Source organism: Ailuropoda melanoleuca, chromosome X (assembly GCF_002007445.2).
Source record: "Ailuropoda melanoleuca isolate Jingjing chromosome X, ASM200744v2, whole genome shotgun sequence".
Taxonomy (NCBI): domain Eukaryota; kingdom Metazoa; phylum Chordata; class Mammalia; order Carnivora; family Ursidae; genus Ailuropoda; species Ailuropoda melanoleuca.
The window spans coordinates 12,194,692-12,217,852 of record NC_048238.1 but is presented as its reverse complement, the minus strand read 5'-3'; the positions used below and the strand labels follow the sequence as shown (position 1 = coordinate 12,217,852).

The following is a 23,161-nucleotide window of genomic DNA, read 5'->3' as shown; positions in this document are numbered from 1 at the left end:
TCTCCAATACCTTGTTAAAATAACATAAATACGAATAGAAATAGAAATATACATACATTGAATCACATTTTTGTACAAATGACTCCGATATTTCAATCCAACCTTATAGAGTTCATTTTTAGCCTTCCCTCTTTTCATAACCTCAAAGTTAAGAGAAGGTAAAAATTGAATTGCAATATGAGAAGAGGGACTACTAAAATGTTTATGGCCCGGGTTCTCATCTGTTGGAGAAGTTCACTCTGTCCTTGTGGCCTCGAGTTATTTCACACTCTCGTAATCCCATCTTTGGTGGGGTTGTGTTTGCCAAGGTCGCTGGTATAGGAGAATCCAAATTCTTGGCGCCCTCAGGATCCCCTAGAAGAGGTTGATAAGATGGACCCTTTGTGTGAAATCCAAATTGTGTTACGTGCTATTGGGTGAATGAAGAGCACGATTATGTTTGAAATTTTGCAAACTGAACAGGTGTTCGTCCCAAACAAATGATTGCCCTTTGGCCTGTTTTAAAGGGTTACTTCTCAAATGCCCCTTGAAGCTGGTTAGCCAGTTTACTAACAAGTGATTACAGGAAAAAAAAATACTCACCCTACCATGTGTACTTACTAATCATAAGTTGTCGAGTACCTAACATTATTGATGTGTTTTATTGGCCTACTTAGAGACCAAAGCACTTGCTAAATACCAAATTGCTAGACCCCCATTTTACAGGTCATGAAATCGAGGTCAAAATAATTTTAGTAACTTGCCCCTCTTAGCAGAAAGGGGTTGAGGTCGGACTTGACCCCGGGCAGTGTGGTCCCACGGGCTCTGCACTTAGCCCTCGCGCTCCACTGCCCACAGGAAATGTTTGGAAGATTGCGTCATCTGAAAAACTGCTTATTCTGCATCGTTTTAACAGATACGCCTCATGACCAAAATGAAACCGAGACAATTACCTAGGGCATTGAGAACCATCCCATTTCCCCTGATCCCCCAGCCTCCCTCGTGGGGTACAGGCTGTTGAGTTTTCAGGGTAGAGGTGAGGGTGGGAGGCGGGGGCAGGGGGAAAGCAGGGAGGCTCAGTGACCAGCTTTGCCTTTCATTTTGCCTTATTTAGAGCTATCAGACCCAGGTCCTGGGCAATATGTATTTGAACTAAATCTATTGCTTGTGAAAACTGCCCCCCAAAGAGTGAGAGAGACGGTCTGTGCTCCCTCTCCGCACACACCGCTAGACCAGTGGGCTGTACACTCAGTGGCTTGTCACCCTGAAAGGGGCTGGTGAGAGAGCCCGATGTGTGGTGCAAGCTTCCCTTGTCTTCCCCAAACCCCCTCCCACGGTGGGTGGGCAGCGTGATGCAACAGCCGGAAGAAGACTCCAGACTTTGACTCCGAGCTTGATTTGTGTTTCAGATTGCTGGGCTGACCGATCCCCACTTCATGAAGCTGCCGCCCAGGGGCGCTTACTGGCCCTTAAAACTTTAATTGCACAGGTAAGTAAACCGAAGATTTGCTCCTTTGGGCTTGCGCTATAATCGGCATCGCGCTTTCGAAGCTTTGGCTGTGACAGAGGTCTTGCTCGCGCCATCCGGGGGCCCGCGCAGCCAGTCTACGTGTACATATCCTCATTTTTTATGCCCAGCACCCTCCCCCTCTTCTGGGCCTGCCTTGACCCCATAGGCAGTTTCCCTGTGAGGGGGACAGCAGATGCCCTCAAATTTTTCTCGCATTAACTCACCCCGTACTGTCTCAGCGTGCCTGAGTAACAACGGCCCTGAAACCACATTAGTCAGTTACCGCCTCTTAACAAATGACCCCAAAAACGCAGTGGCTGAATACAACCAGCACAGATTCTCGCAGCTTCTGTGGGCCAAGGAGCAGACTGGCTGGGTGGTTGTGGCTCTGAGTCTCTTGCAGGCAGCCAAGTACAGCTAGGGCTGCAGTCGCCTCACGGCTTGCGGGTCAGGACCTGCTTCCACCCTCACTGTGTACTTATTGGCTGCTTCAACTCCTTGCCCCAGGGCTGTGCCGGGAAATGGCAGCTGGCTTCCTCCAGAGAGAGTGCGAGAGAGTGCCTAAGAAGGAAGTCTTAGTATAACCTAATCTCCGAAGTGACATCCCATCACCTCTGCTATACTCTATTCATTAGATGTGAGGCAGTGAATCCAGCCCACATTCAAAGGGAAGGAAGTTTGCAGTGGGCCCAAACCAGGAATCAGGGATCACGGGAGCCATTCTGGAGACTGCCCACCCGGATGATACAGGATCTCAGGAGCAAACATTACAATAGGTTGACATGGGTAAATCTTACTCCTTTGGGAAGATTCATTCAAGTCCTAGTTATTAAGGCTACTTGATTTTTATTGATGACTGTATCCCTAGCACCTTGAACAATGAATAATGGCTTGGTAAATGTTTGTTTGTTTTAGAGTCTACATGTGTATAGAGGAGGTGATTTATTACACGTTTTTTCCACATTCTAGCTACCACCGAACCTGGCTTCCTTACCATTTTGAATTTAAACAGCTGGACGCATGGTTCTGTGTGTGTGCGTGTGTGTGCGTGTGCACACACACGTATGCACACAAGCCTTTTTTTTTTGGCTCCCTCTTTTACGAGCTGGGTTACTTCTTAAGAAAGTAGAGACAAAAGGAAAACAGTACTGCCAGTAATGATCAAATGGATTTTGTACTTGATTTTATCACTTGCTTATTTTTACGCACGTAAAATTTGATCTGATTTGATTATTTTTAATATGTAATATATTCACAGTTTGAAAATTAAAATGAAATTAAAAGGTGAAAAGTCTTGCATCCACCTCTTCCCTTTCAGCCCCCCACCTCAACACTTTAATTAGTATTTTTTTAAAGATTTTATTTATTCATTTGAGAGAGAGAGACAGAGAGACCACAAGCAGGGGGAGAGGCAGAGGGAGAGGGAGAGACAGACTCCCAGCTGAGCTGGAGCCTGACGTGGGTCTCGATCCCAGGACCTGGGATCATGACCTGAGCCGAAGGCAGATGCTTAACGATCTGAGCCACCCAGGCGCCCCCCTTTATTTTTAACTATACTCCATAAGCATGTTGGTTTCTGTAAACCAGTGTGCTTAATTGTGTGAGGAGCGTTCTTCAGAGAAAAGTGCAACTTTTTCTCAGCGCATGCCCACTTCTTCACCCTTACACCCTAGTGAAAAATGTATTATTCTATTTTATTTTTTACTCTATTTCACATACATCGTGGTGGAGTAAAACATTAAAGCAGGAATCAGGAGCTCCTAACTCTCAGGCTGGCTGTCATCCACCGCTAGGGAGCCTTGAGTCTTATTAATAATTGGAATTTTCTGTGTCTCTCTTTCCTCATGCACAATGGAGGTGATTCACTCTAGATGGTCTTTCAGGCCCGTCCAGCATTACACATGCAGAGACGCAGGGATTCTGAGAACGTGTGCCAGATGCAATTTTTTTCTAGTGCACTGCTGCCACCTTGTGGACTAGCCTGTTTATCTTATTATTATTTTTTTTTTAAAGGAAATCCTATATAGGAAAAGGACAAGATTTTTCTAATTGTATTAAATGCCCAATTTGAAATCTGTAGCACAACTCTAGAGTAGTGACGCCATATTCAGGACACAAGAGTGGACAGGACCAAGGAGGCATAGGCCCTAAGATGAAGGGACCCGCAGTCGTGGGCAGTCCCGCGGCTGGCCACAGCAGGGATGCCCTCAGCACCAGAGAGGTCTGGCAACTTAGGTGGGGGTTTGGGGTTCAGGGTCACAAGCTAGGTTTTGGAAGCTTTCAACGGGCCAGTGAGAAGGCAGGAAATCAGAAGCAGAATTCCGCTCGGAGGGACCGGCAGGGACCTAACTCATTTCCCAGGCAGAAAGTGGTAATCATGGGGCGGGGGGAGGGATGGTAAGGGCCAAGTTGTGAAAATCAGGGCTTGAAGTCAGAGTTGGCCAACAGCTAGGCTGATCTTGTCTTCTGTCACATGGACTCCGAGACGAGGAAGGTGGAGCGTTGCAGGAAGAGGAGGGGGACGTGCTGGGCCTGGGTAAGGAGATGAGGGTTGGGAGAAGCCGCCGGCCCCTAGACGCTGGTCCTGCAGAGCGCGCTCCACGCAGCGGAGTTGCGCCCCCCCCCACCTCCCTGGCAATGCTGCTACTGCGGCTCACGGCTCACGGCTCATGGATCCCAGGAGCCCTGTCCACTTGCCTTTGTACTCTCCAGTCCAGGAGTTGCTTCCCTTACTATTGCTAATGCAGCCTTTAACCCCTTCTCTCCAAATTCTAGGGCGTCAACGTGAACCTCGTGACCATTAACCGGGTGTCTTCGCTCCACGAGGCGTGCCTTGGAGGCCACGTAGCCTGCGCTAAAGCCTTATTGGAAAATGGTGCGCACGTGAGTACCCCACCCCCACCCCGCGGCTCTCTCTGCCCAGGTGCACCTGCTAGCGTCTACAGAGATGCTACCTTCCAGACTACTACACCCCTGGGGGTTTAGGCGGGTCTGGCCCTGTCTGCGTGCACATTCCTGAGCCACCCACACACTTCGGGTCCCTCCCCTTTCCAGCCTCTGTGCTCCTGGGCGGACATTCCAATGAGGTAATTCACAAGAATCTTTGAAAATTGTGATGCTGAGTTTCAAAAGATCAACTGGAACCGAAGTTATTTGAAAACAGATCTTGGGACATTGATTGGGAAACATTAAAAAGAACACAATTTAAACGAGCAACAACAGAAACACTCTTAATGCAACACCCTAAACCAACAATTATTTTCATTGAGTAAAATCATCACATGAGCTTTTAGTAAATGATACATTGAAAAAAATCCAACAGAATTAACTTTATCTTCTTTTGAAATTCTACCTTTATTTCTCTTTTTCGTTTGTATATTTATTTTATTTTTATATTATCTTTAACTCCAGTGTAGTTAACATACAGCATTGTATTAGTTTCAGGTATACAATAAGGTGATTCGACGCTGTCCTACATCACCCAGTACCCTTAGTTAAAGGCTAAGGAGTGGCTGAGCTGCTGTGTTGTAACACAGATATCACAACGGAATTGTAAAATTGAAACTTTTGAAAATCTCAGTGACATTTATTTAGTTGCAAGCTATCATTTTGTTGCTAATTTTGGTTTTTAAATCCAGTCCTTGTGTTGTTTCATGAGCTGCAACATTTTTAAGTGCTTATGGGAGATTTTCTTTGCATTTTATGTGGAAGTTGGGTTTCTACATGTAGAATTGAATATGAAAGTCTTTCTTGGGCAAAAGCTATGTTCCCGATGCCATAGCGGTCATGCATTTTTATTAGGTAGCTCTTCCTTATGTTACTGCTTAGCTCACGTGTAATGATAAGGGTGAGGTTGGGTGTGGGTCATTTCCTTTTTTTTTAAGATTGATTGATTTTAGGTGGGGGGAAGGGCAGAGGGAGAGGGAGAAAGAAAAACCCAAGCCGACTCTGCGCTGAGTGCGATGTGGGGGTTCGATCTCACGACCCTAAGACGGTGACCTGAGCCAAAACCAAGAGTCGGACGCTTAACCGACTGCGCCCNCTCTGCGCTGAGTGCGATGTGGGGGTTCGATCTCACGACCCTGAGACGGTGACCTGAGCCAAAACCAAGAGTCGGAGGCTTAACCGACTGCGCCCTCCCCCCCGCCGCCAGGCACCCCAGAGGGCCCTTTCCTTCTGTTGGTGGAAAAGAGCAAACAGCATCGGGTTGTAGAGGGGTGTGTGCTGGTACGATGCTGGGAGGTTTTGTGGAGGAGAAAGAAAGAGTAAGACACGGTCCCTTGGTTTTGGCAGTCTTATGAGGGAACAGTCGATACTGTATTATTTAACATTTAAATCAGAAGAAGAGAAAGAATCAAAGAAAGTTGGTCGATCAGTAGAAAATTCTTCAAAATTGGCAGCCCTGTGGGTGCCTCAAACTCAGTGCATCTGAAACGCTGCTTATGATGTTCTTCGTGGGGGACCGGCCCCTCCTCCGGCCCGTCCAGTTTCAGAGCCCCGGCAGACCCTACTCGTGCTTTCCCACCTTCCAACCCTGGGCTCGGCCAGGTCTTCCCTCTCCCCCACTAATGAATCCCCGCATCCTGCTCATTTTACTTCCGAAATAGTTCTCGTCTGTCCTCTCTTTTGTCTTGCTCTTAGAGTGATCTAAAGCACTTAGTATTGTATCAAAATGATCTCTGTTTGTGTGGGTCTTCCCTGATAGAATTCAACCGATTCCGGAGAGGCGATTGTCTTACTCGCCTTTGCTTCAGAAACACTGGCGCCTAATAGGTGGTCAATAAATGTTTGCTGACCTGAACTGAGAAACTTAGGAAGTCAAATTAGAAGGCTTTGGGACTGAGGATGAGGATGATTCTCAGTAAAAACAAGTCAAATCAAACCAGCCCCACCAGATATTTTTCGGTAAAAATGTAAATCGGTTAGCAATCCCTAGACTGTATGAATTCACCCACATTTTGCCCTATCCTTGTCTGTCTCTGCCACCTTAGCATCTCCTGTTTAACTTTCCAAGTTAACAGGGGCTATCGTGGCACTGTGGAGAAATACCTTTTGTTGTTTCTTTTTTTTTTTTTTAAGATTTTAAAGAAAATGAGCCCGGGGAGGGGCAGAGGAAGAGGGACAAGCAGACTCCCAGCTGAGCCCAATGGAGCCATACACGGGGCTTGATCTCAAGACCCTGAGATCATGAGCTGAACCAAAATCAGACACTTAACCGCCTGAGCCCCCCAGGCACCCTCTTTTTTTTGTTTGTTTGTTTCTGAAACAAGGAAATTTAGGATCCTGATTATATATCCTGAGTTGTTGAGGCAAATGGTTTGACATCAAGCCTTTATTGTCCTCCATTTTGATCCTGTCAGAGCCTCCCCACCATTAGAATGCTTTGGTTTCCTGACATTCATTCCAATCTATTGTTACTACTCAAAGATGCCTCCTACGTCCCTGGAAGGCAGCGAGGGACACCGTACTGATGGCTGTTTTCTATGTGTTTGGCTTGATCACGATCTCGTTGGGAGTCACTGCCGGCACATGCGGTGTGTATGGATTATAGACCAGTAAGGAGCTTTGTGGCAAGAGACACAGAACTGTGGCAAGAGAGACAGAACTGTGGGGGAATTGCTGAGGAGATTTTTTTTTTTTTGGCAAGCACAGATTTGGGGACCTGGTTTCTCCAGCATTTTTGATTCCTGCCACGTTTGTTCATGATTGGGAGCGGGAGTCGGATCCTTATTAATGGAAAGTGAAAATAATTGTTGTTGCAAATGCTTAAATGTTTACTTGGCCTGAAGCAGTGTTCTAGGTGTTTAACATGTGGTAACTCACTTGATCCACCCAGTAACCTCATGAGGTTGATACTTTTATGATCCTAATTTAAGGAAACTGAGGCACAGAAAGTTAGTATCCCAGCCAAGATCTCTGAACAGGTAGAAGAGAGGGTGCTGGGATTTGAACCCAAGCTAATGATTCCAGAAGCCATGTTCTTAACCACCAAACAGGACAACTCCTCAATGATTAGGAGGCCCCTAAGAAGCTCTGGAACACCCATGAATACATTTGAAAAGCTTTCTCCCATTTTGCCCCACTTGGGATATTACTTATAGGTGAGACTTGATAGGCTACTGGTAGCTTAAAAACGTAATACTGTTAAGGGTGTAGCGTTCCCTCCCTCATTCACCAGCCTGGGAGCTTCCTCCAGGCAGACGCACAGGAGCACACGCTTGGAAAGGGTGATAGAAAAGTGGCAAATCCTCTGGGTCTCTGCTCTCCACTAGGTCAACGGAGTGACGGTTCACGGAGCCACGCCCCTGTTCAACGCGTGCCGGAGCGGCAGCGCCGCGTGTGTCAACGTGCTGCTGGAGTTCGGAGCCAAGGCCCAGCCCGAGGCGCACTTGGCTTCACCCATTCATGAGGCAGTCAAGAGAGGTAAACGGGCCATCCCACTGCACGCACCGCATGGGGGGGCTCACTCCGATGTGCAGGAGGCAGCAGTACAGTGGTCACCGTGCAAGACACACCCAGACCTTCACCGGTAGGCTACGTGTTGCTTAGAATCCCAGAGCAGCCTGCATCTTCAGGAAATACCCGTGGGGCATGCAGCCGCCCTTCTTGGGACCTGGGAACGGCTTTCTGTCTCAGGTGTCACATTTCCTGGGGAGTCAGTCTCTCGGCAGCCCTTTCTTGAAGCTTTTCCTGGTGTTTTGGGGCAGCTGGCCAGGTCAGGACGGCAGGGGTGACTTCCAAGAGTCGTACTTTGCTTATGTCTCTGTCTTTACTAGAAAAGAACAGCTCATCTCCCAAAGCCCATAAAACATCAGCCACTAAAATAAATTATGAAAGTGTTTGAAAGCCAAGGCTGATAGGATCCCTAATGGAAGATTAAACCTAACTGTCCACAAGAAGCAATATACTCTTTCTAGATGAGCTGCCGACTTCAAGGTCATTAAGTTATTGGGAAAAAGTTGCAACTTTAAAAAGCATGGCATTAGAAATCTTGGAGTTGATTCTGGACTCCTATATTCTCAGTTACTTTTGAAATGAGAGTAAAATGGGGTTTTAAAAAACTCTATGCATCGGCTAGACATGAACAAGAAGATATCACTGACAGGCCAAGGCCATTTGTCAAAGGTCACATCGAGAGAGCAACATTTCTGTTACCCCAGTGGTGGAGTTATTCTCTTATATTGAGATAAGAAATAAAATGGGGAAGTTAGAACACTGGAGAACACTGATCTTGGCTGGTCTAATTGGGGACGAAAGTCTTTACTTCCAAAGGCAATAATGAAAGATTTGCCCCGGGTTATTAAACATGTCGCTTGGTAATTTTTTTTGCAGCAGATTTTTCTTTCCTGTGCTTTTATTTTTTCCCATTTTTTAACAGTTGAAGTATAATTAGTGCACAGTGCTATATTAGTTTCAGGTGTACAAGGCAGCGATTCAGCACTTCCCTCCATCACCCGGTGCTCCTCCCAAGTGTACCCTTCATCCCCACCGCCTGTTTCACCCAGCTCCCCGTCCCCCTCCCCTCTGGCAACCGGCAGTGTGTTCTCTGTATTTGAGTCTGATTTTTTGTCTTTTTTTTTCCCTTTGTGGATTACTTTAAATGAAACAAAAGGCCCAAATCTCAATGTATCTATGGTTTTGATGTCTTATACATATTTAATAAACTTCTGTTGATTAATAACTGATGTTGGTCATTTCCCAAACTCCAAGTACATCCTTTAAGTTGAAGGGAAATGGTCTACTTTGGAAATGATCTAAAAGTCTTAAAAATTTTTTTAATATTGATTTGAAGTAAAAATTCATCTGTTAGTTACATTTCTATCCAAACATTTAAAAATGGATAAATATTGGGAATGGTTTGAATTACTGAAATAATTCTGCAGTACTTGGATGGTTTTATGTTGGAGTGTTTGATATCTATGTGCCTACAAAATATCATGCTTATCATAAACACATGAATGCATGCGTCTCTATGTATTTTTTTTTCTGTATCTACAAGTATGTTAGGGACCCACATCCATGGAATGGAAGAATAAATAATAAATTCATTGTTTTAGATACTGTTATATTAGTGCTAATCATTTATATATTAATTTTGTAAATCTTCCTGTGAGTACTTAAATTTAACTCAGACCAGGCTGAGTTTCCTCTGCAAAGAAAAAGAAAGAAAAAAATCAAAAGGATCAGGAATTACTTAAAAATGCTTATTAGATATCCTGTATTTACCAGGCAGTTTTAGGTACTGATTAGAGATTAGTTCTGGATTCTTTAAGCCTCTGCCAACAGACTAGGTCGGTCTGAGTCCGTGCTTTGACATATGGATGCTAGAATCCCAGTATAATATTTATGTATGTGAACAAATAGTTTGGATCCATAGGATCCTTATTTGTACATTTTAATGCATATTTCTACTTAATTTAGCATTTGTGATAAATCTACCTGGTTTGAGATGAGGCTTGCTTTTATGTTACCTTATGAAGAAAAGATTGGTGAAGTGATGGTAAGATTTTTTTTTTAAAGAAAGCACTTAAATCTTCAAAGAGAAGAAACTATAAGCTCCCGTCAATTCTTTGCTAGAAGTATTCGCTCCTGATCAAGTCCTTCGTATGCTGCAAATTAATCAAGTCTGTTCATTGGGCAGCCTCTCCAAGGACAATGCTTGTCTGCATACTTCTTGTTAGCCACCGAATTTGCAAGTGCAGTTGAATATATTCTATATTTGAGGCTTTTTATTCTCAGAGGTGTCTTCCAGCTGAACCAAAATAAGGAGGTGAGACCATACATGGGTGAAGAAGAGAATGAGGGATTTGTAATGGAGAGGGATCAGGGCTGGGCCTTGCATTTGAGCTCTGGCTTTTCAGGATAATAATAGGATAAGTCGTTCACCCATCCGCATCTTGCAGCCTCTATTTATAAACTGGTGGCTTCATTGTAGAGAGTGATTTCAGCTGTGCTCCTTAGAGCCCTTAGTCTTGTTGAAGGTACCTCAAGGGATGCAAAGGGGAATTTAAGTGGGAAGTATGGGCATGCTTTTCTTTTTAATGGTTTTGAGTTTGGAGTTTTCTAAGATCCACCACCCCCCCTCCACCCCCGCAAATTATTTTTCTGCTTAAAAAAAAAATCTAGGTTATTTCTAAAGCCCATTCCAGGTAAGCAAGTCTATGGTTCTATAAATAGTCAATATTTCCCTTACTTGAGTAAGGTTATCTTTTTTTTCCACCAGGTCATAGAGAGTGCATGGAGATCTTGCTGGCAAACAACGTTAACATTGACCAAGAACTGCCTCAGCTTGGAACTCCCCTATATGTGGCCTGCACCTACCAGAGGGTAGACTGTGTGAAGAAACTTCTAGAATTAGGTAACTTCCAGAAATCTTTTTATGAGAGGAACCTATTAACTTTGTTGGCTTTCCATGGCTTTAAAGACAAAGTTCTTGTCAGGCTGGATAAAGTTCTGACAGTATTTGATGTTGGAATGCTTGAAACAGAACTTTTTCAGAGAAATGAGTGTCTACTTCCTTTGATATTGGCTCCATTTACCTGGTATGATTCTCCTTGGTGGTTTAAGGAGAGGGTAAGGGTTTCTTTCCCATAAGTCCTAGTGGGGAAAAACAATTTTATTTCATTGGCTCTTTACAAATCACATGCCCATCTCTGAGCCAATCATGGTGGCCAGGGGAGTACAATGCAGTGATTGGCTTAGGCCTAGATGTCAGTCTACGCTGTGATGTTGGGCTTTACTGGAAACACATGAAACTGGGAATCAGAGGGGATGGTTTCCTAGAGGGAAATCTAGGTGTGGTTATCAGAAAGATGCCCGATAGCAAAAATAACAGACATTTGCCATAGATTCCTTTAGACCAATCCCGCTAAGATCCTTAGTAACCTTTTTATTTTTAGTTATTTTTTTAAAAAGATTTAAAAATTTATTTTAGAGAGAGAGAGGTGGGGGGAAGGGCAGAGGGAGAGGGAGAGAGAGAGAATCTCAAGCAGGCTCCCTTCTGAGTGTGGAGCCCAACGCAGGCCTTGATCTCATGACCCTGAGATCGTGACCTGAGCCGAAATCAAGAGTTGGAGGCTTAACTGAGTCACCCAGGTGCCCCCTTAGTAACCTTTTTAATTCTAAAACGCATATATAGAAACTGGGAGTCCAGGGAAAAGCAAAATGTCTTGAAACTATTATTTAGTTAAAGGTCCCCCAAACTTAGCTACTGACATAAAGGAATACTCTGTACTAAGAACCTTTAAATAAGAATTTTTATCTCCAAGATTTTTTTTGGTCTTTTTCATCCCCCATCATTTACTAGTCCCTGTAGTAGTTCAGAAATCTTTTTTTTTTTTTGAGCCCAGAATAATAGAAATACTAAAGAAACTTCACTTTACTCTTTGCCAAAAACCAAAACAATAATTCTGTGTGAAAGGAGCCGCAAATGTTTAATTTTGTCACACAGTTCCTACGGGAAAGCGAGTAATGTATTTTTAATGACTAAAAATATCTTCCTTCACTTTTCTCATCAAAATAGTTGGAGGCGGTCTCAGTAGCCATTGCTGAGGTTCTGGGCTTAAGTCCTACATTTTCAAAGATCTGTCAAATACGTCGTGACATTTCAGATGCCATTATCTGCAGCTGCTGTATTTTAGGCTCCTGGTATTTCCACGGTAACGTTTGGCGTTGACGTGAGGTCGTCTTTCTTCAGGGGCCAGCGTGGACCGCGGCCAGCGTCTAGACATGCCCCTGCATGCGGCGGCGAGGCGGTCCAGTGTGGAAGTCATCCACCTGCTAGCCGACTACGGGGCTCCCCTGAAGTGCAGAAACGCCGAGGGCAAAAGCGCGCTGGATCTGGCCGCTCCCAACAGCAGCGTGGAGCAGGCTCTCCTGCTCCGGGAAGGTGAGCAAGGGCTGGGTGTCCGTTTCTCCGCCGTAAGCGCATCGGCGCTCTCTCCTTCCTGTCTTCCCTCTAGACTTTCTTACCTTTGTTCTTTTCTCTGTTTATTTGGGAGTGGCGTGTGGCAAGGCAGCAGGTCTCACTTGCATCGCTGGGATGAGACTTTATATGCTTATCGCATAATGGCATTTATACGGCTGGTGTGTCGCAGTGCGTTTTCCATAACGAGAAAATAATCAGAGAAACTGGTTTTCACCACGAGGAGGTTGAACTGCCCCGTGTATCCTGGCCTAAGTGCACAGCTGAGTAGACCAAGACTCTGCTTTGTCATTTTCGGGGAAATTCGCGATACTTGCGTTAGCGGCTGGAGGGTGGACACGGAGTGCGTATTTCCCACCTGGGACTAAGCGGTGGAGTTGCTTGCCTGGTCTGTTTCTCCCCCCCATTGCCTTGCTCCCGTTTCCACCACGGGCTAATGGAGCTACAGATGCCGGAGGAGAGAAGGCAAGTCTCTAAAACGCTCTGCGTTCCAGATTCAAAGCGAGCCATGCTAAGTCCATACAGAAAGAGAACATCATCCGAGCCTCTACCGATCATTTGTATGCTTGGGAGACTATTAAAGAATAATAGTAATTATTCAGCTTTATACATGTATTGGGCGCTGAGCTAAATTTGAAATGTAGATTAATCTCCCTGAATTCTGAAAACTTGAAAGCAGGGAGAACTTTAGAGTAACTGGTGCTAGCCCAGCTGCAAATGGGAGAAGAGAAGCATAGAGATACTGGCTTGCAGCAGGTCATATGACTCCTCCCTAGAACTAGGATTCCAGCCAAGCAGTCTAACCCCGGAACATGCACTCTTTAATGTTAGGCTGGCCCTATCCTGAACCTTCTGAAACAGCTTCTGGCAGAGAAGGGTTTTATTTCACTCACCAGTTCCATCTTATGAATCCGCCCTCACGTCTTCTATGCCTTCCAAGTGGATTGCTTGGTTCAATAATTTTAGGCATACTTTCTAGGTCAGTGCTTCCTGAGTTCTGCCGTGAGTACAGATCACACAGTCCGGGGTGGGGGGGGTGTCTCGTTAAAATGCAGATTTGGATCCAGGAGGTCTGCGGTGGGGTCTAGACTCTGCACACCCACTGGGTTCCCAGGTGATGCTGCTGATGCCGCTGGTCCGAGGCCACGCTTGGAGTGCCACTGGTCGGGGTTGTCTCCAGTGGTCTAGGTCATTGATGATTGCTCTTTTATTTGGACCTCCACTTGAAGAATCACGATCTTCCTTTCCAGCTCCCTGTGGAAATACCAGGTCCTTTCCGACTCTTAGCTGAGAAGATGGTTTATAGCACTTGTCACATTTCCTCTTTTCTTCCATCAAAAACGTCTCCAGGTCCAGGATTTAAATTCTTCTGTCATCTGCTGTCATCAATACAGCTGCTTCCTCCAGAAGGATGAGCACCAGCTATGTCAGAGTTCACTCTGGCATCTGAACTTCTGTAGGCAGACTGGACAATTCGTCTGCGTTACTGTTTTCCAGAGGAGCTTTAGTTTGGTGGCAGGTAGAGATGCTTTCCATTCTTACTTCCCACGATTTTAACCGAGGGCCGTTATTTGCTCCTCGTATCACATGGGTACTCCTTGGAAACATCAAATCAAATGTTATCTGGCTGTTTGCATATGCAGGGCACCATTTCTCATGGGGTGCAAGATCCTGTTACGGTAGGATTTTCTTGACAAGGACAACTTTGTGTCGTCCAGTAACCACACAGGTCTTCTTGAAGAGATCTTTACCGAGACAGATTAGGGAATAATGGGACATTACAAATGCCTCGAACTAGTGTTCCAGCCCAAACCTCCTTTGTCCTGTTCAGACATAGTTTGGCTCTCCTTACTTTCCTTCAGCCACTCAAAGCCATGGGTGTGATGACTCCACAAGCTTCCTTGAGACTGAGGTTCTGGGCATAATGGGGGTTAAGCGAATTGGGTCCTTTCTCTAGATCCTCTCTTGAGCTGGGAGCCTTGCGCAAATGGAGGGCCCCTCCTAGTAGGGCTTGGGACCCAGCCACCACCTCATGAGCAGCGAGGGCCGGGAGGTCCAGGAGGCCTCTGTGACCATACAGGCCCCAACACCCGCTCGGCAGCTGGCCGCTGCTGGGCAGCTCTGTCTCAGGCTCCTGCCCGCTTAGCGCTTCCATTCGTGCTTTCTCCTCGGCCAGTAGTATCACATTCATTGGCACGTACAGTGTATGAATAGAGGGCGTTCCTTTTATTTATTTTTTAAATTTTTTATTTAAATTCAATTAATTAACCTATGGTGTATTATTAACTTCAGAGGTAGAATTCAGTGATTCATCAGTTGCATACAACACCCAGTGCTCATTACACCCCGTGCCTTTCTTAATGCCCATCCCCCAGTTACCCCATCCCCCCAACACCTCCCCTCCAGCAACCCTCAGTTTGTTCTGTAGAGTTAAGAGACTCTTACGGTTTGCCTCCCTCTCTGTTTTCGTCTTATTTTTCCTTCCCTTCCCTTACGATCGTCTTGTTTCGTTTCTTTAATTCCACATATGAGTGAAATCATATGGTGTTTGTCTTTGTCTGACGGACTTATTTCACTTAGCATAATACCCTCTAGTTCCATCCACGTTATTGCAAATGGCAAGATTTCCTTCTTCGGGATGGCTGAGTAATATTCTATTGTATAGATATGCCACATCTTCTTTATCCATTCCTCTGTCGGTGGACATCTGGGCTCTTTCCAGAGTTTGGCTATGGTGGACATGAAGTGCATTCCCTTTAGACCGCATGCTTCATCGCTGGCTTGCCTCTGGTTAGCCTCACTCTTCAATATCACTAATACAATTACCTTTAGAGGGTCAACTTAAATGTGTCCCCACCCAGAGGGACAAACTGGGGTCCCTGTGTGTATTAGTGTCTGCTCCATCACTCTGCAACCCACGTACAGATCCTGCTTCTCTTAAGCTTGTAGAACATTTCAGCCTCTTCCAGTCCTCGGGTCTTCCCTTCTCCCCCACCCCCACTGCCACGAGCTTCACACATTTTCATTTCTTCCCCAGGCCCACCTGCTCTTTCCCAGCTCTGCCGCCTGTGTGTCCGGAAGTGCTTGGGTCGAGCATGTCATCAAACCATCCACGAACTCCATCTTCCAGAACTGCTGGAAAGATTCCTGCTGTACCAGTAGTCCCAAATGGCCATGGGAAGATACTTGGAAATAAGCAGGTTGTTGCCTGCTGTATCCAGGGTACCTAGTCTAGATGCCTAACCACTAGACTCTATCTTCGAATGAGCTAAGTCAGTTAGTGTAGGTCCTGGATGAACTGGAACCCTTGAGGAGTGGAAACTCCTGGTTAATGCTCTCATTAACCAAGGGACAGCCAGGAGCCTTTTTGTTATTAGCTTTTGTTGTTAAGAAACTTTAAAAATCTGTGAAGGGGAGTGAAAATAATCTATGTTTGAAGATTCGTGATCTTTAATTATCTAAGGGTCAATATTCTGAATATCATGCAGACACATGTAAATCTGGGTGAATAAGATTATGATGAGCGTAAGTATTTCAAGATGTGTTCCTGATTTAGTTCCTCCTTCCTTTCCCCTTTCTTTCTTTGCTTCTGTGAATAAACCTCTGCTATAATTTTGATTTCCTTGCTATTTATATATACAACATACATATATACATGTATATATACATACACGTACACACACACACACACACATATATGCTGAATACATTAAAAGCATCACAGTTAACAGAAACTTCCAGTTACTGAGGTCCTGGTTGATAAGAGAGATGTTGGAAGAGATTAGCTCATCACTTCTGATACTAAATGCTGTTCTTTGAAGCAAACAGGTCTAGGCTCGAGCAACATTGGGCGCTCCCAACTAGCTGAACCCACAGGCACTGTTTGATACGTATTGCAACCTAAGCATCCATCAGCTTATTTGCAGAGTCAAGAGCCTCAGGGTTTTTGTCTGACATGTTAATGCCAGTCACTGAGATGGGCTCAAAGCTGGGTCAATATTATTTCTGTGAGTCTGGGCCCCAGATAAGCATGATGATTATAATAGAAAACATAGCCTTCCCCTCCCACTCTCTTTTTCTTCTTTTCCACTCCTTCCCCTTCTGCTTTTCCCATTGCTAGCCCTTCTTTCTCTCCTCCTCCTTTTTGTGAATTTGGAACATGGAAATTGGATAGACCTTTAATTGTTTTAAGTACTACTGTCATGGTTCTGTGACTAGAGTCATATTAGCTTCTAAGAAGAAAATTTTCTCTCAAATGATCCTAAGGTTTGTTTCAAACATGTATTTTTCCCCCAGTTTTTCTAGCCCTTTGATTCTCAACTGGGGACAATTTTGCCCTCCCCCCCAACTTAAGGACATTTAATGGCAAAGTTTGGAGACATTTTTAGTTGCCACAACTGAGGGAGGGGTGCTACTGACATCCAGTGTGGAGGTCAGAGATGCAGCTAATCATCCTGTGACCAGGGCAGCTCTACACAGCAAAGAATTATCAGTCCAAAATGCCAGCAGTGCTGAGATTAAGAAACATTGCTCTAAACCTGGGCTATTCGGTACAGGAGCCACAAGACACATTAGGCTGTTGATCAGCTGAAATGTGTCTAGGCTGAACTGAGACGCGCTGTAATATAAAAAAATACTGTGTTTCGAAGATTGAGTACAAAACATGAAATATTAATAATTTTGATGTTGATTACACATTGAAATGGTAATTTGAATATATTAGGTTAAATAAAATACATCATTAAAATTAATTCCACTTCTTTTTACTTTTTAAATGTGACTACCATACAATTTTAAATTATACACGTGGCTAGCATATTTATGTTAGTACTGTTCAAGACCTTTTTCTGATTTTCACAACTTTGGAATATCAAATAAGTGTTAACTACCTGGGGACAAAAGATTAAATTATTTTAAATTCCTATTTAACATCACATTCCAAAAACAAATCTTGGTTTTCTGAAAATGTTAAAAAATTTCAAATGCTCTAACATACTAGAAGAAAATGTTCATAAATGTACATGAAAGGGAAGGTCTTTTCTAAGCCTAATATCAAAGGCAGAAACTTTAAAAGAAAATACTGATAAATTAAAATACATATCAAAGATATTCAGTAATTAAAATATATATCATAGAACATTCAGGAATTGGAGGTTTTCTATCTTCAAAGTGTTCTCCTGAGCGCATTTTTTGGTCAACTTGCATCTTGTTGAATGTCTGAGCTCTGTGTTAAGCCCCAGGATGTCCTAGGATATTCCATCTGTCTGTGGCCCCAAGGAAGTCGAGGATCCTGCTGTTCCATCTGCTTTCTGAAACTGCAGACCAGGAATTTCATGAATTATTTGTATGTACCTTCCAGCTCTGGTAGGTGTGTTCTCTGTGTGTGTGTGTGTGTGTGTGTGTGTGTGTGGCGGGGGCAGGGGGACACTTTAATTCTGAACTGAGTCCCAAGAGACCACTTACCAGACCGATCCTTCGGATTCCAGAAGGATGTGGATGCAGAACAGGGCCAGATCCCTGTGTCTCGGAGCTGTTGTGCTGCTTTATGATTTATGAATATAGAGATTGGACATGAGGTGGTCTTTAAATTCCCTGTGAGTCCTGCAGTCCATCAAGCTAGAATTAGACCATCAGATGGAATCCTCTGATTTATACGATATTACATTGCTTGCTTTTGGGGGGTTCTTAACCCTAATCTAGATTATTTCATTTTTCACTGGACGTGGGATGTTTTATTCCCCAAATGGTGTAATTTTCTACAATTTCAATCATATTTGAAGTGCTCTAGGATCACTTTTCAATTAATTCATTCAATACATTTTTCCCCAGCATCTATTATGTGCCAGGTATAAGGCTCTGAAAAAGATGGACAAGGTCCTTGCCCTCGACAAACTTATGCGTTACTGGAGGCAACAGGGAATAAAGCAACACATACGTACATATCATCCTGTCAGGAAAGTGATAAGACAAATAAAGCAGATTGGGGTAACGAGAGCTACTCTTTTAGATAATTAGGCAAGGTCCCTGGCAGGGTGACTGAGTTGTGAAAGAACTCCTCAGGCATGTGTCTAGAATTTATTAGTTCATTTTTACTGTGAAGGTTTTAGTGACTTTTTTCAGTATATCACATTTGTTGTTTTGTTTTGCTCTCTTTGCCTGGTTTAATGTCGTGATCCTGTTATAAAAGTATTTTTGATTCCTGCTTTTCCCCCAAACCATGTTGTAATGATTTTCTAAGTTTCAAACCCTTTGAATCTATCCTCTTAAATGGCTGCATCATATCCCTTAGCTATTTCCATATTATTGGAATACTTAGATTACTTCTAATTTCTTGCTGTTACAAATAACACTAGTGTGAACTTCCTTTTTTAATAAATCTTTTTAAATGTTTGAAGTATTTCTTAGAAGATGTTCAGAAGAGGTATCTACCGATTAAGAAAACTATTTAAAGTAATAGTTAAAAATAATTGAAAAGATTACACGATAAATCACTTTACGGGAAAAATATTTTCATAACCACGCAGATCTCCAATATTACCTATCCATGTACCATGTGTCTCCCTATAGAGACACCTAAGACGTCGATCTCTATACCCTGTGTCTGTCTGTCTCATCTGTCTACCCATCCATCATTTATCTGACTATATTCCTCATCTGCCTTGACCCATTATTTTAAAAAAAAGTAAGCTTGCCTGTTTTATTTGAAGACTTAAGCTTCAACTCTTTCAACATCCCTTAAAGTACTTAAAAGGTGAGGTATGTCATTCAACATCTCTGTTTTTCCTGTGTCTTTTATTAAGGGACCGTTTCTCCCAAAGTGTTTCTGCTCCCTGATATGTCTGCTGTCGCCTTGTCAAAGAAACCTGAGGCTCACAGATGATACTTTGCTCAGTAACAACGCTCATGGCTGAGACAATTTGACGCACGTACCACGACGAGAACGGCGGAGGCTTCCGAGACGTTGCCTGAAGCTGGCAGGGTGAGGGGTGAACGGTGGATGAACAGCTTGCTGGGGGAGGGCGCGCTCAGTGTCGGAGGACCTCCCGAGCTGACCCGTCACAGATGGCTGCCAGCAGCTGCTGCCTCGAGGACACTTGCTCGTGGTGTCGACGATCTCCTTTCTTCAGCGGAGTTGGCACTAGGACGAACACATGGGTCACACTCAGAACAGCAGCTTCCTACTTTAACACGGGGTTCACCTGTAAAACATGTACCCAGATTTTAATTTTTATATGGTACATTCTCCCCCACCACTGTTGTTTTGATACTTCCGCAGCCTACAGAAAAATGACAAGAAGAATACAATGAACATTTGGATACCCATCACCTCAGTTCACCAGTTTTTAGCATTTTGCCACATTTGCTTCTCTGTGTGTATGCACACACGTGCGTATATGTGCATACCTGTGTGCATGGGTGTGCACACGCCTGTAGAATTATATGTATGTAAACCGTGCATAGTGTATACATATACCAATAGTTTTTTTAAAGATTGATTTATTTTTGAGAGAAGGAATCTCAAGCTGACTCCCCACTGGGTACAGAGCCCACTGTGGGCTTGATCCCACGACCCTGAGATCACAACCCAAGCTGAAATCAAGAGTCTGGAACGTTTAACCTACGGAGCCACCCAGGTGCCCCTGTGCAAATAATTTTAAATGAGCCATTCGTGAGTAAACTGTGGAAGTCATGAGTCTTCCCCAAGGCCAGGATTAGCTGAGGCGAGTGTTGCAAAAAATTTAAAGGGGCACCCAGAAACTCTTATCATCAAAGTGAATATTGTAGTGCTATCTTTAAAAAAACCCGACATTACAGAAAAAAGCCCAGGATGATCAGAAATATCAAAAATTTTTAATAAAGACGGGCTGTGGTTTGTTTTATGGGCTTACATAATTGTGCAAGGAGAGGAGTGTTTCCAACCAGCTGGAGGTCCTGGGACATGTGGCTGTTGGGTTTATGAGGCATGACGGTGGCTTGTGAGCAGATTGGGCAATGAGGGCTTTCTATATTCTCACGTGTTTTGACTGTACAGCTTGCATTAGCTTTTTGTCTTTGGTGCACAATGTGTCAGAGGGGCAGGCATTCCTCCCCCTGCATCGAGCTGCGTGTGGCTCTGCCCTGAGCACTTGAGCACGCGACTCCTAGGAGTGCAGAGTTTCTTTTGTACCACTGCACTTGTGACTATGTGGTATCAGTCCCTATTTAAGTTTCGGGGATGGTGGCATTGATGTCTTTTAGGTCTTACCCCCCCCCCGCAACACCCCCTCCCCAGGCAGGATCTGATCAAGGATCATGTACTTTTTTCTCCTTTAAGCTAGAAAGCCTCCCCACCCCCACTTTTGTCTTCCGTGCCACTGGCATTTTTGAAGACTCCAGCCCCATTGTTATGCAAACTAGCTCTCAATTTTGATTTGCCTGATTGTTTTCCTCGAGAATAGGCATTAGGCTGGATTTTAAAGAACACGTCCTTGTTTGGATCTTACCGCACTGCTAGATGGAGTGAAGGAGTGACTGCGTTCCCAAGTAGCAACTGTCAGCCAGCTCAGCATGCAGAGCCCGCTATGCAAGAACAACAAAAACAGCTAGGTGTTTGGCGGGTGGTGCAGATCATTCCAAATTAGCAGAGGAGATGTGTACCTTTTGGGTTTTAAAGGTTTTGTGCTAGAAAAGTTGCTGGCTGGAATGACAAGAGGTTTCTGCTCCTGGGCCGACTGACTGATGGGAGGTGACTTTCAAGGCTCCCCAAAGCCTCGGGGCCGGGGCGGGGGTGTGGGGGGGAGAGTCTTGCAGTCCATGAGTGGTGTCAGCCGTGGACATCTAGGTGAGGGGTGCAGAGGCACTGGCTAAGCGTTAAGACTGCACCTGATAAAGGATGACTGTGGCCTTAGTGCTGCCGCAAGCCATAATTCTCTCTTCTTACCTAACCTGGGCCAAGTTTCCTGAACAGGCGCACACACGCATGTACGTGTGCGCGCACGAGGACTGACTGGAAGTTTGTAAGGTGTCCTTCTCTTGGGGTAAGCCCACCCATTCCTCTATAATCACAGCTCATACACATGTAAATCAACTTTATCCTCATACAGACCCGTAAAAATGCATGGCCTTCTCTAGTAATGGCTTTTGAATTCCTGACTAGAAGTGTGGCTAAAGGGTTAAATAAAAAAATCAGGTCCCATCCTCCACTATTCAGGAGAGGTGACCAACATTATAAATGTAGCAAGAGGGTTACAAGCGGATTAATTCCCTCCCAGGTACTAAGGCAACAACCTGGAAATCCTCTTTATTGTCATTTTGGACAATAAATTTGGATATGGAAAAGTGCTATCTTCTTGGAGTTTAATTAAAAGTAAATAAGCTGTACCATGAAGACTTTACTCAAAGAACAGGGTAATACTTGGGATCCCCGTGGTGCTTCTCTGTTTAACTCCCTGTCATCCGGTCTACATTGGGAATACATTTCTCAGTCTCTGCCAAATGCAATTTTATGTTCTTCGAATCTTTCCTGATGTTGCAGTGAACAATGCCTATGCCTGTGGCCTGTTCAGTTAATTCTGCAAAGAACCGGACGGCAGTTTGGCAGTGTTTCTCTCAATCTTAAAGGAACAGCCCCTTTTTTCAAAATGAAATTTGTATTGAGATAATTGTGCATTTGCATGCAGTTGTAAGCAGTAATACAGAGAGTTCTGCTGCGGCTTTGCCCACGTTCCCCCAACGACAGCTTTCTGCAAACCTTGAGTACAACGGAGCTCGACCGCGACACGAGCCACCGACCTCATTCAGAATTCTCCAGTTTGGCTTGTAGTCACTTCTGTGTGTGTCTTTAGTTCTGGACAAATCATTGCACGTGTGGGAGCACACCTCTGACCCGGCATTCCCACTCTTAGGAATCTCTCCTCCAGAAATATTTGCAGTTGTGCACAAAGCCGCTGAGACAAAGATATGGACTGCGATGTGTTTGTGGTAGTAAAGAAATGGTAACAGTCTGCTTCCATCACAGGGGAATAGTGAAGTATTTGGGGCCCAAGACGGAATGCTACACAGTAATGAAGAAAGAAAGGGACAGCTGTATATGCACGAGGAGAGATCTCAAAGATAAACCAAGTGTGAGAGGCATAGAACAAGATGGTAATATAATTACATTTATGTGAATAAAGGGATAAGTGTGTACCCATATGTTTGCACAGAAATGCATTTAAAACATGAAGGGCAGTGGCTGCCACATGTTTCATTGCAGGCGGGATCCCTAAGTCTGAAACAGGCTACCTCTTTGGCATTAAGAAAAAAAAAAATCTGCAGTCATTTCACAGACTGCACCTGAGACTAACTCAGAGCCTTCCCTCCCTGGGAAGAAAAATGCCTTTCACTTGGAAAAGAGGCCCAGTGGGAGTCTCGGGAGGGCCATCAGCCCGCAGCAGCAGCACCCAGGGGTGCCGGGAGCTGTTTTCGTAAAGGCAAGCGGGCGAAACCTCCCCAGAGTAAAACTTTTTATAATTAACAAAGTAGGAGGTTCCCCCCGCAGGCCACGCAGCCACCCATTTTCCAATAGCAACCATTAATTATTTATTTAGAAGTTAAAATACAGTGTGGGGAGGAAGGGAGAAGCAGGATGCTCAGTGAAATCCTCGTAGTCAGAGGGAAGGAAATAGAAGTTCTGGCCAAAGGGGCATTTTTGTAACATATAGACACATTTTCCCATAAGAAACTCCCAGAAAAATTGAAACCACATGTGCAGATGGCCAGGGCGTGCT

At 44.4% G+C, this 23,161-nt stretch overlaps 1 protein-coding gene across 2 annotated transcripts in view; it reads left to right on the top strand.

Moving 5' to 3' along the window:
• ASB11 (ankyrin repeat and SOCS box containing 11) overlaps positions 1–20,269 on the top strand; it is a 29,740-nt gene extending 9,471 nt beyond the window's left edge. For both annotated transcript variants that reach the window (XM_002928958.4, XM_034649798.1), the window contains exons 2-7: positions 1,389–1,468; positions 4,265–4,372; positions 7,762–7,912; positions 10,713–10,847; positions 12,186–12,377; positions 15,451–20,269. In XM_002928958.4, the coding sequence (XP_002929004.1) occupies positions 1,389–1,468; positions 4,265–4,372; positions 7,762–7,912; positions 10,713–10,847; positions 12,186–12,377; positions 15,451–15,575 (791 nt within the window). In that variant the 3' untranslated portion in view covers positions 15,576–20,269. The remainder of the gene's footprint in view (positions 1–1,388; positions 1,469–4,264; positions 4,373–7,761; positions 7,913–10,712; positions 10,848–12,185; positions 12,378–15,450) is intronic.
• Positions 20,270–23,161: the final 2,892 nt, after the last annotated feature.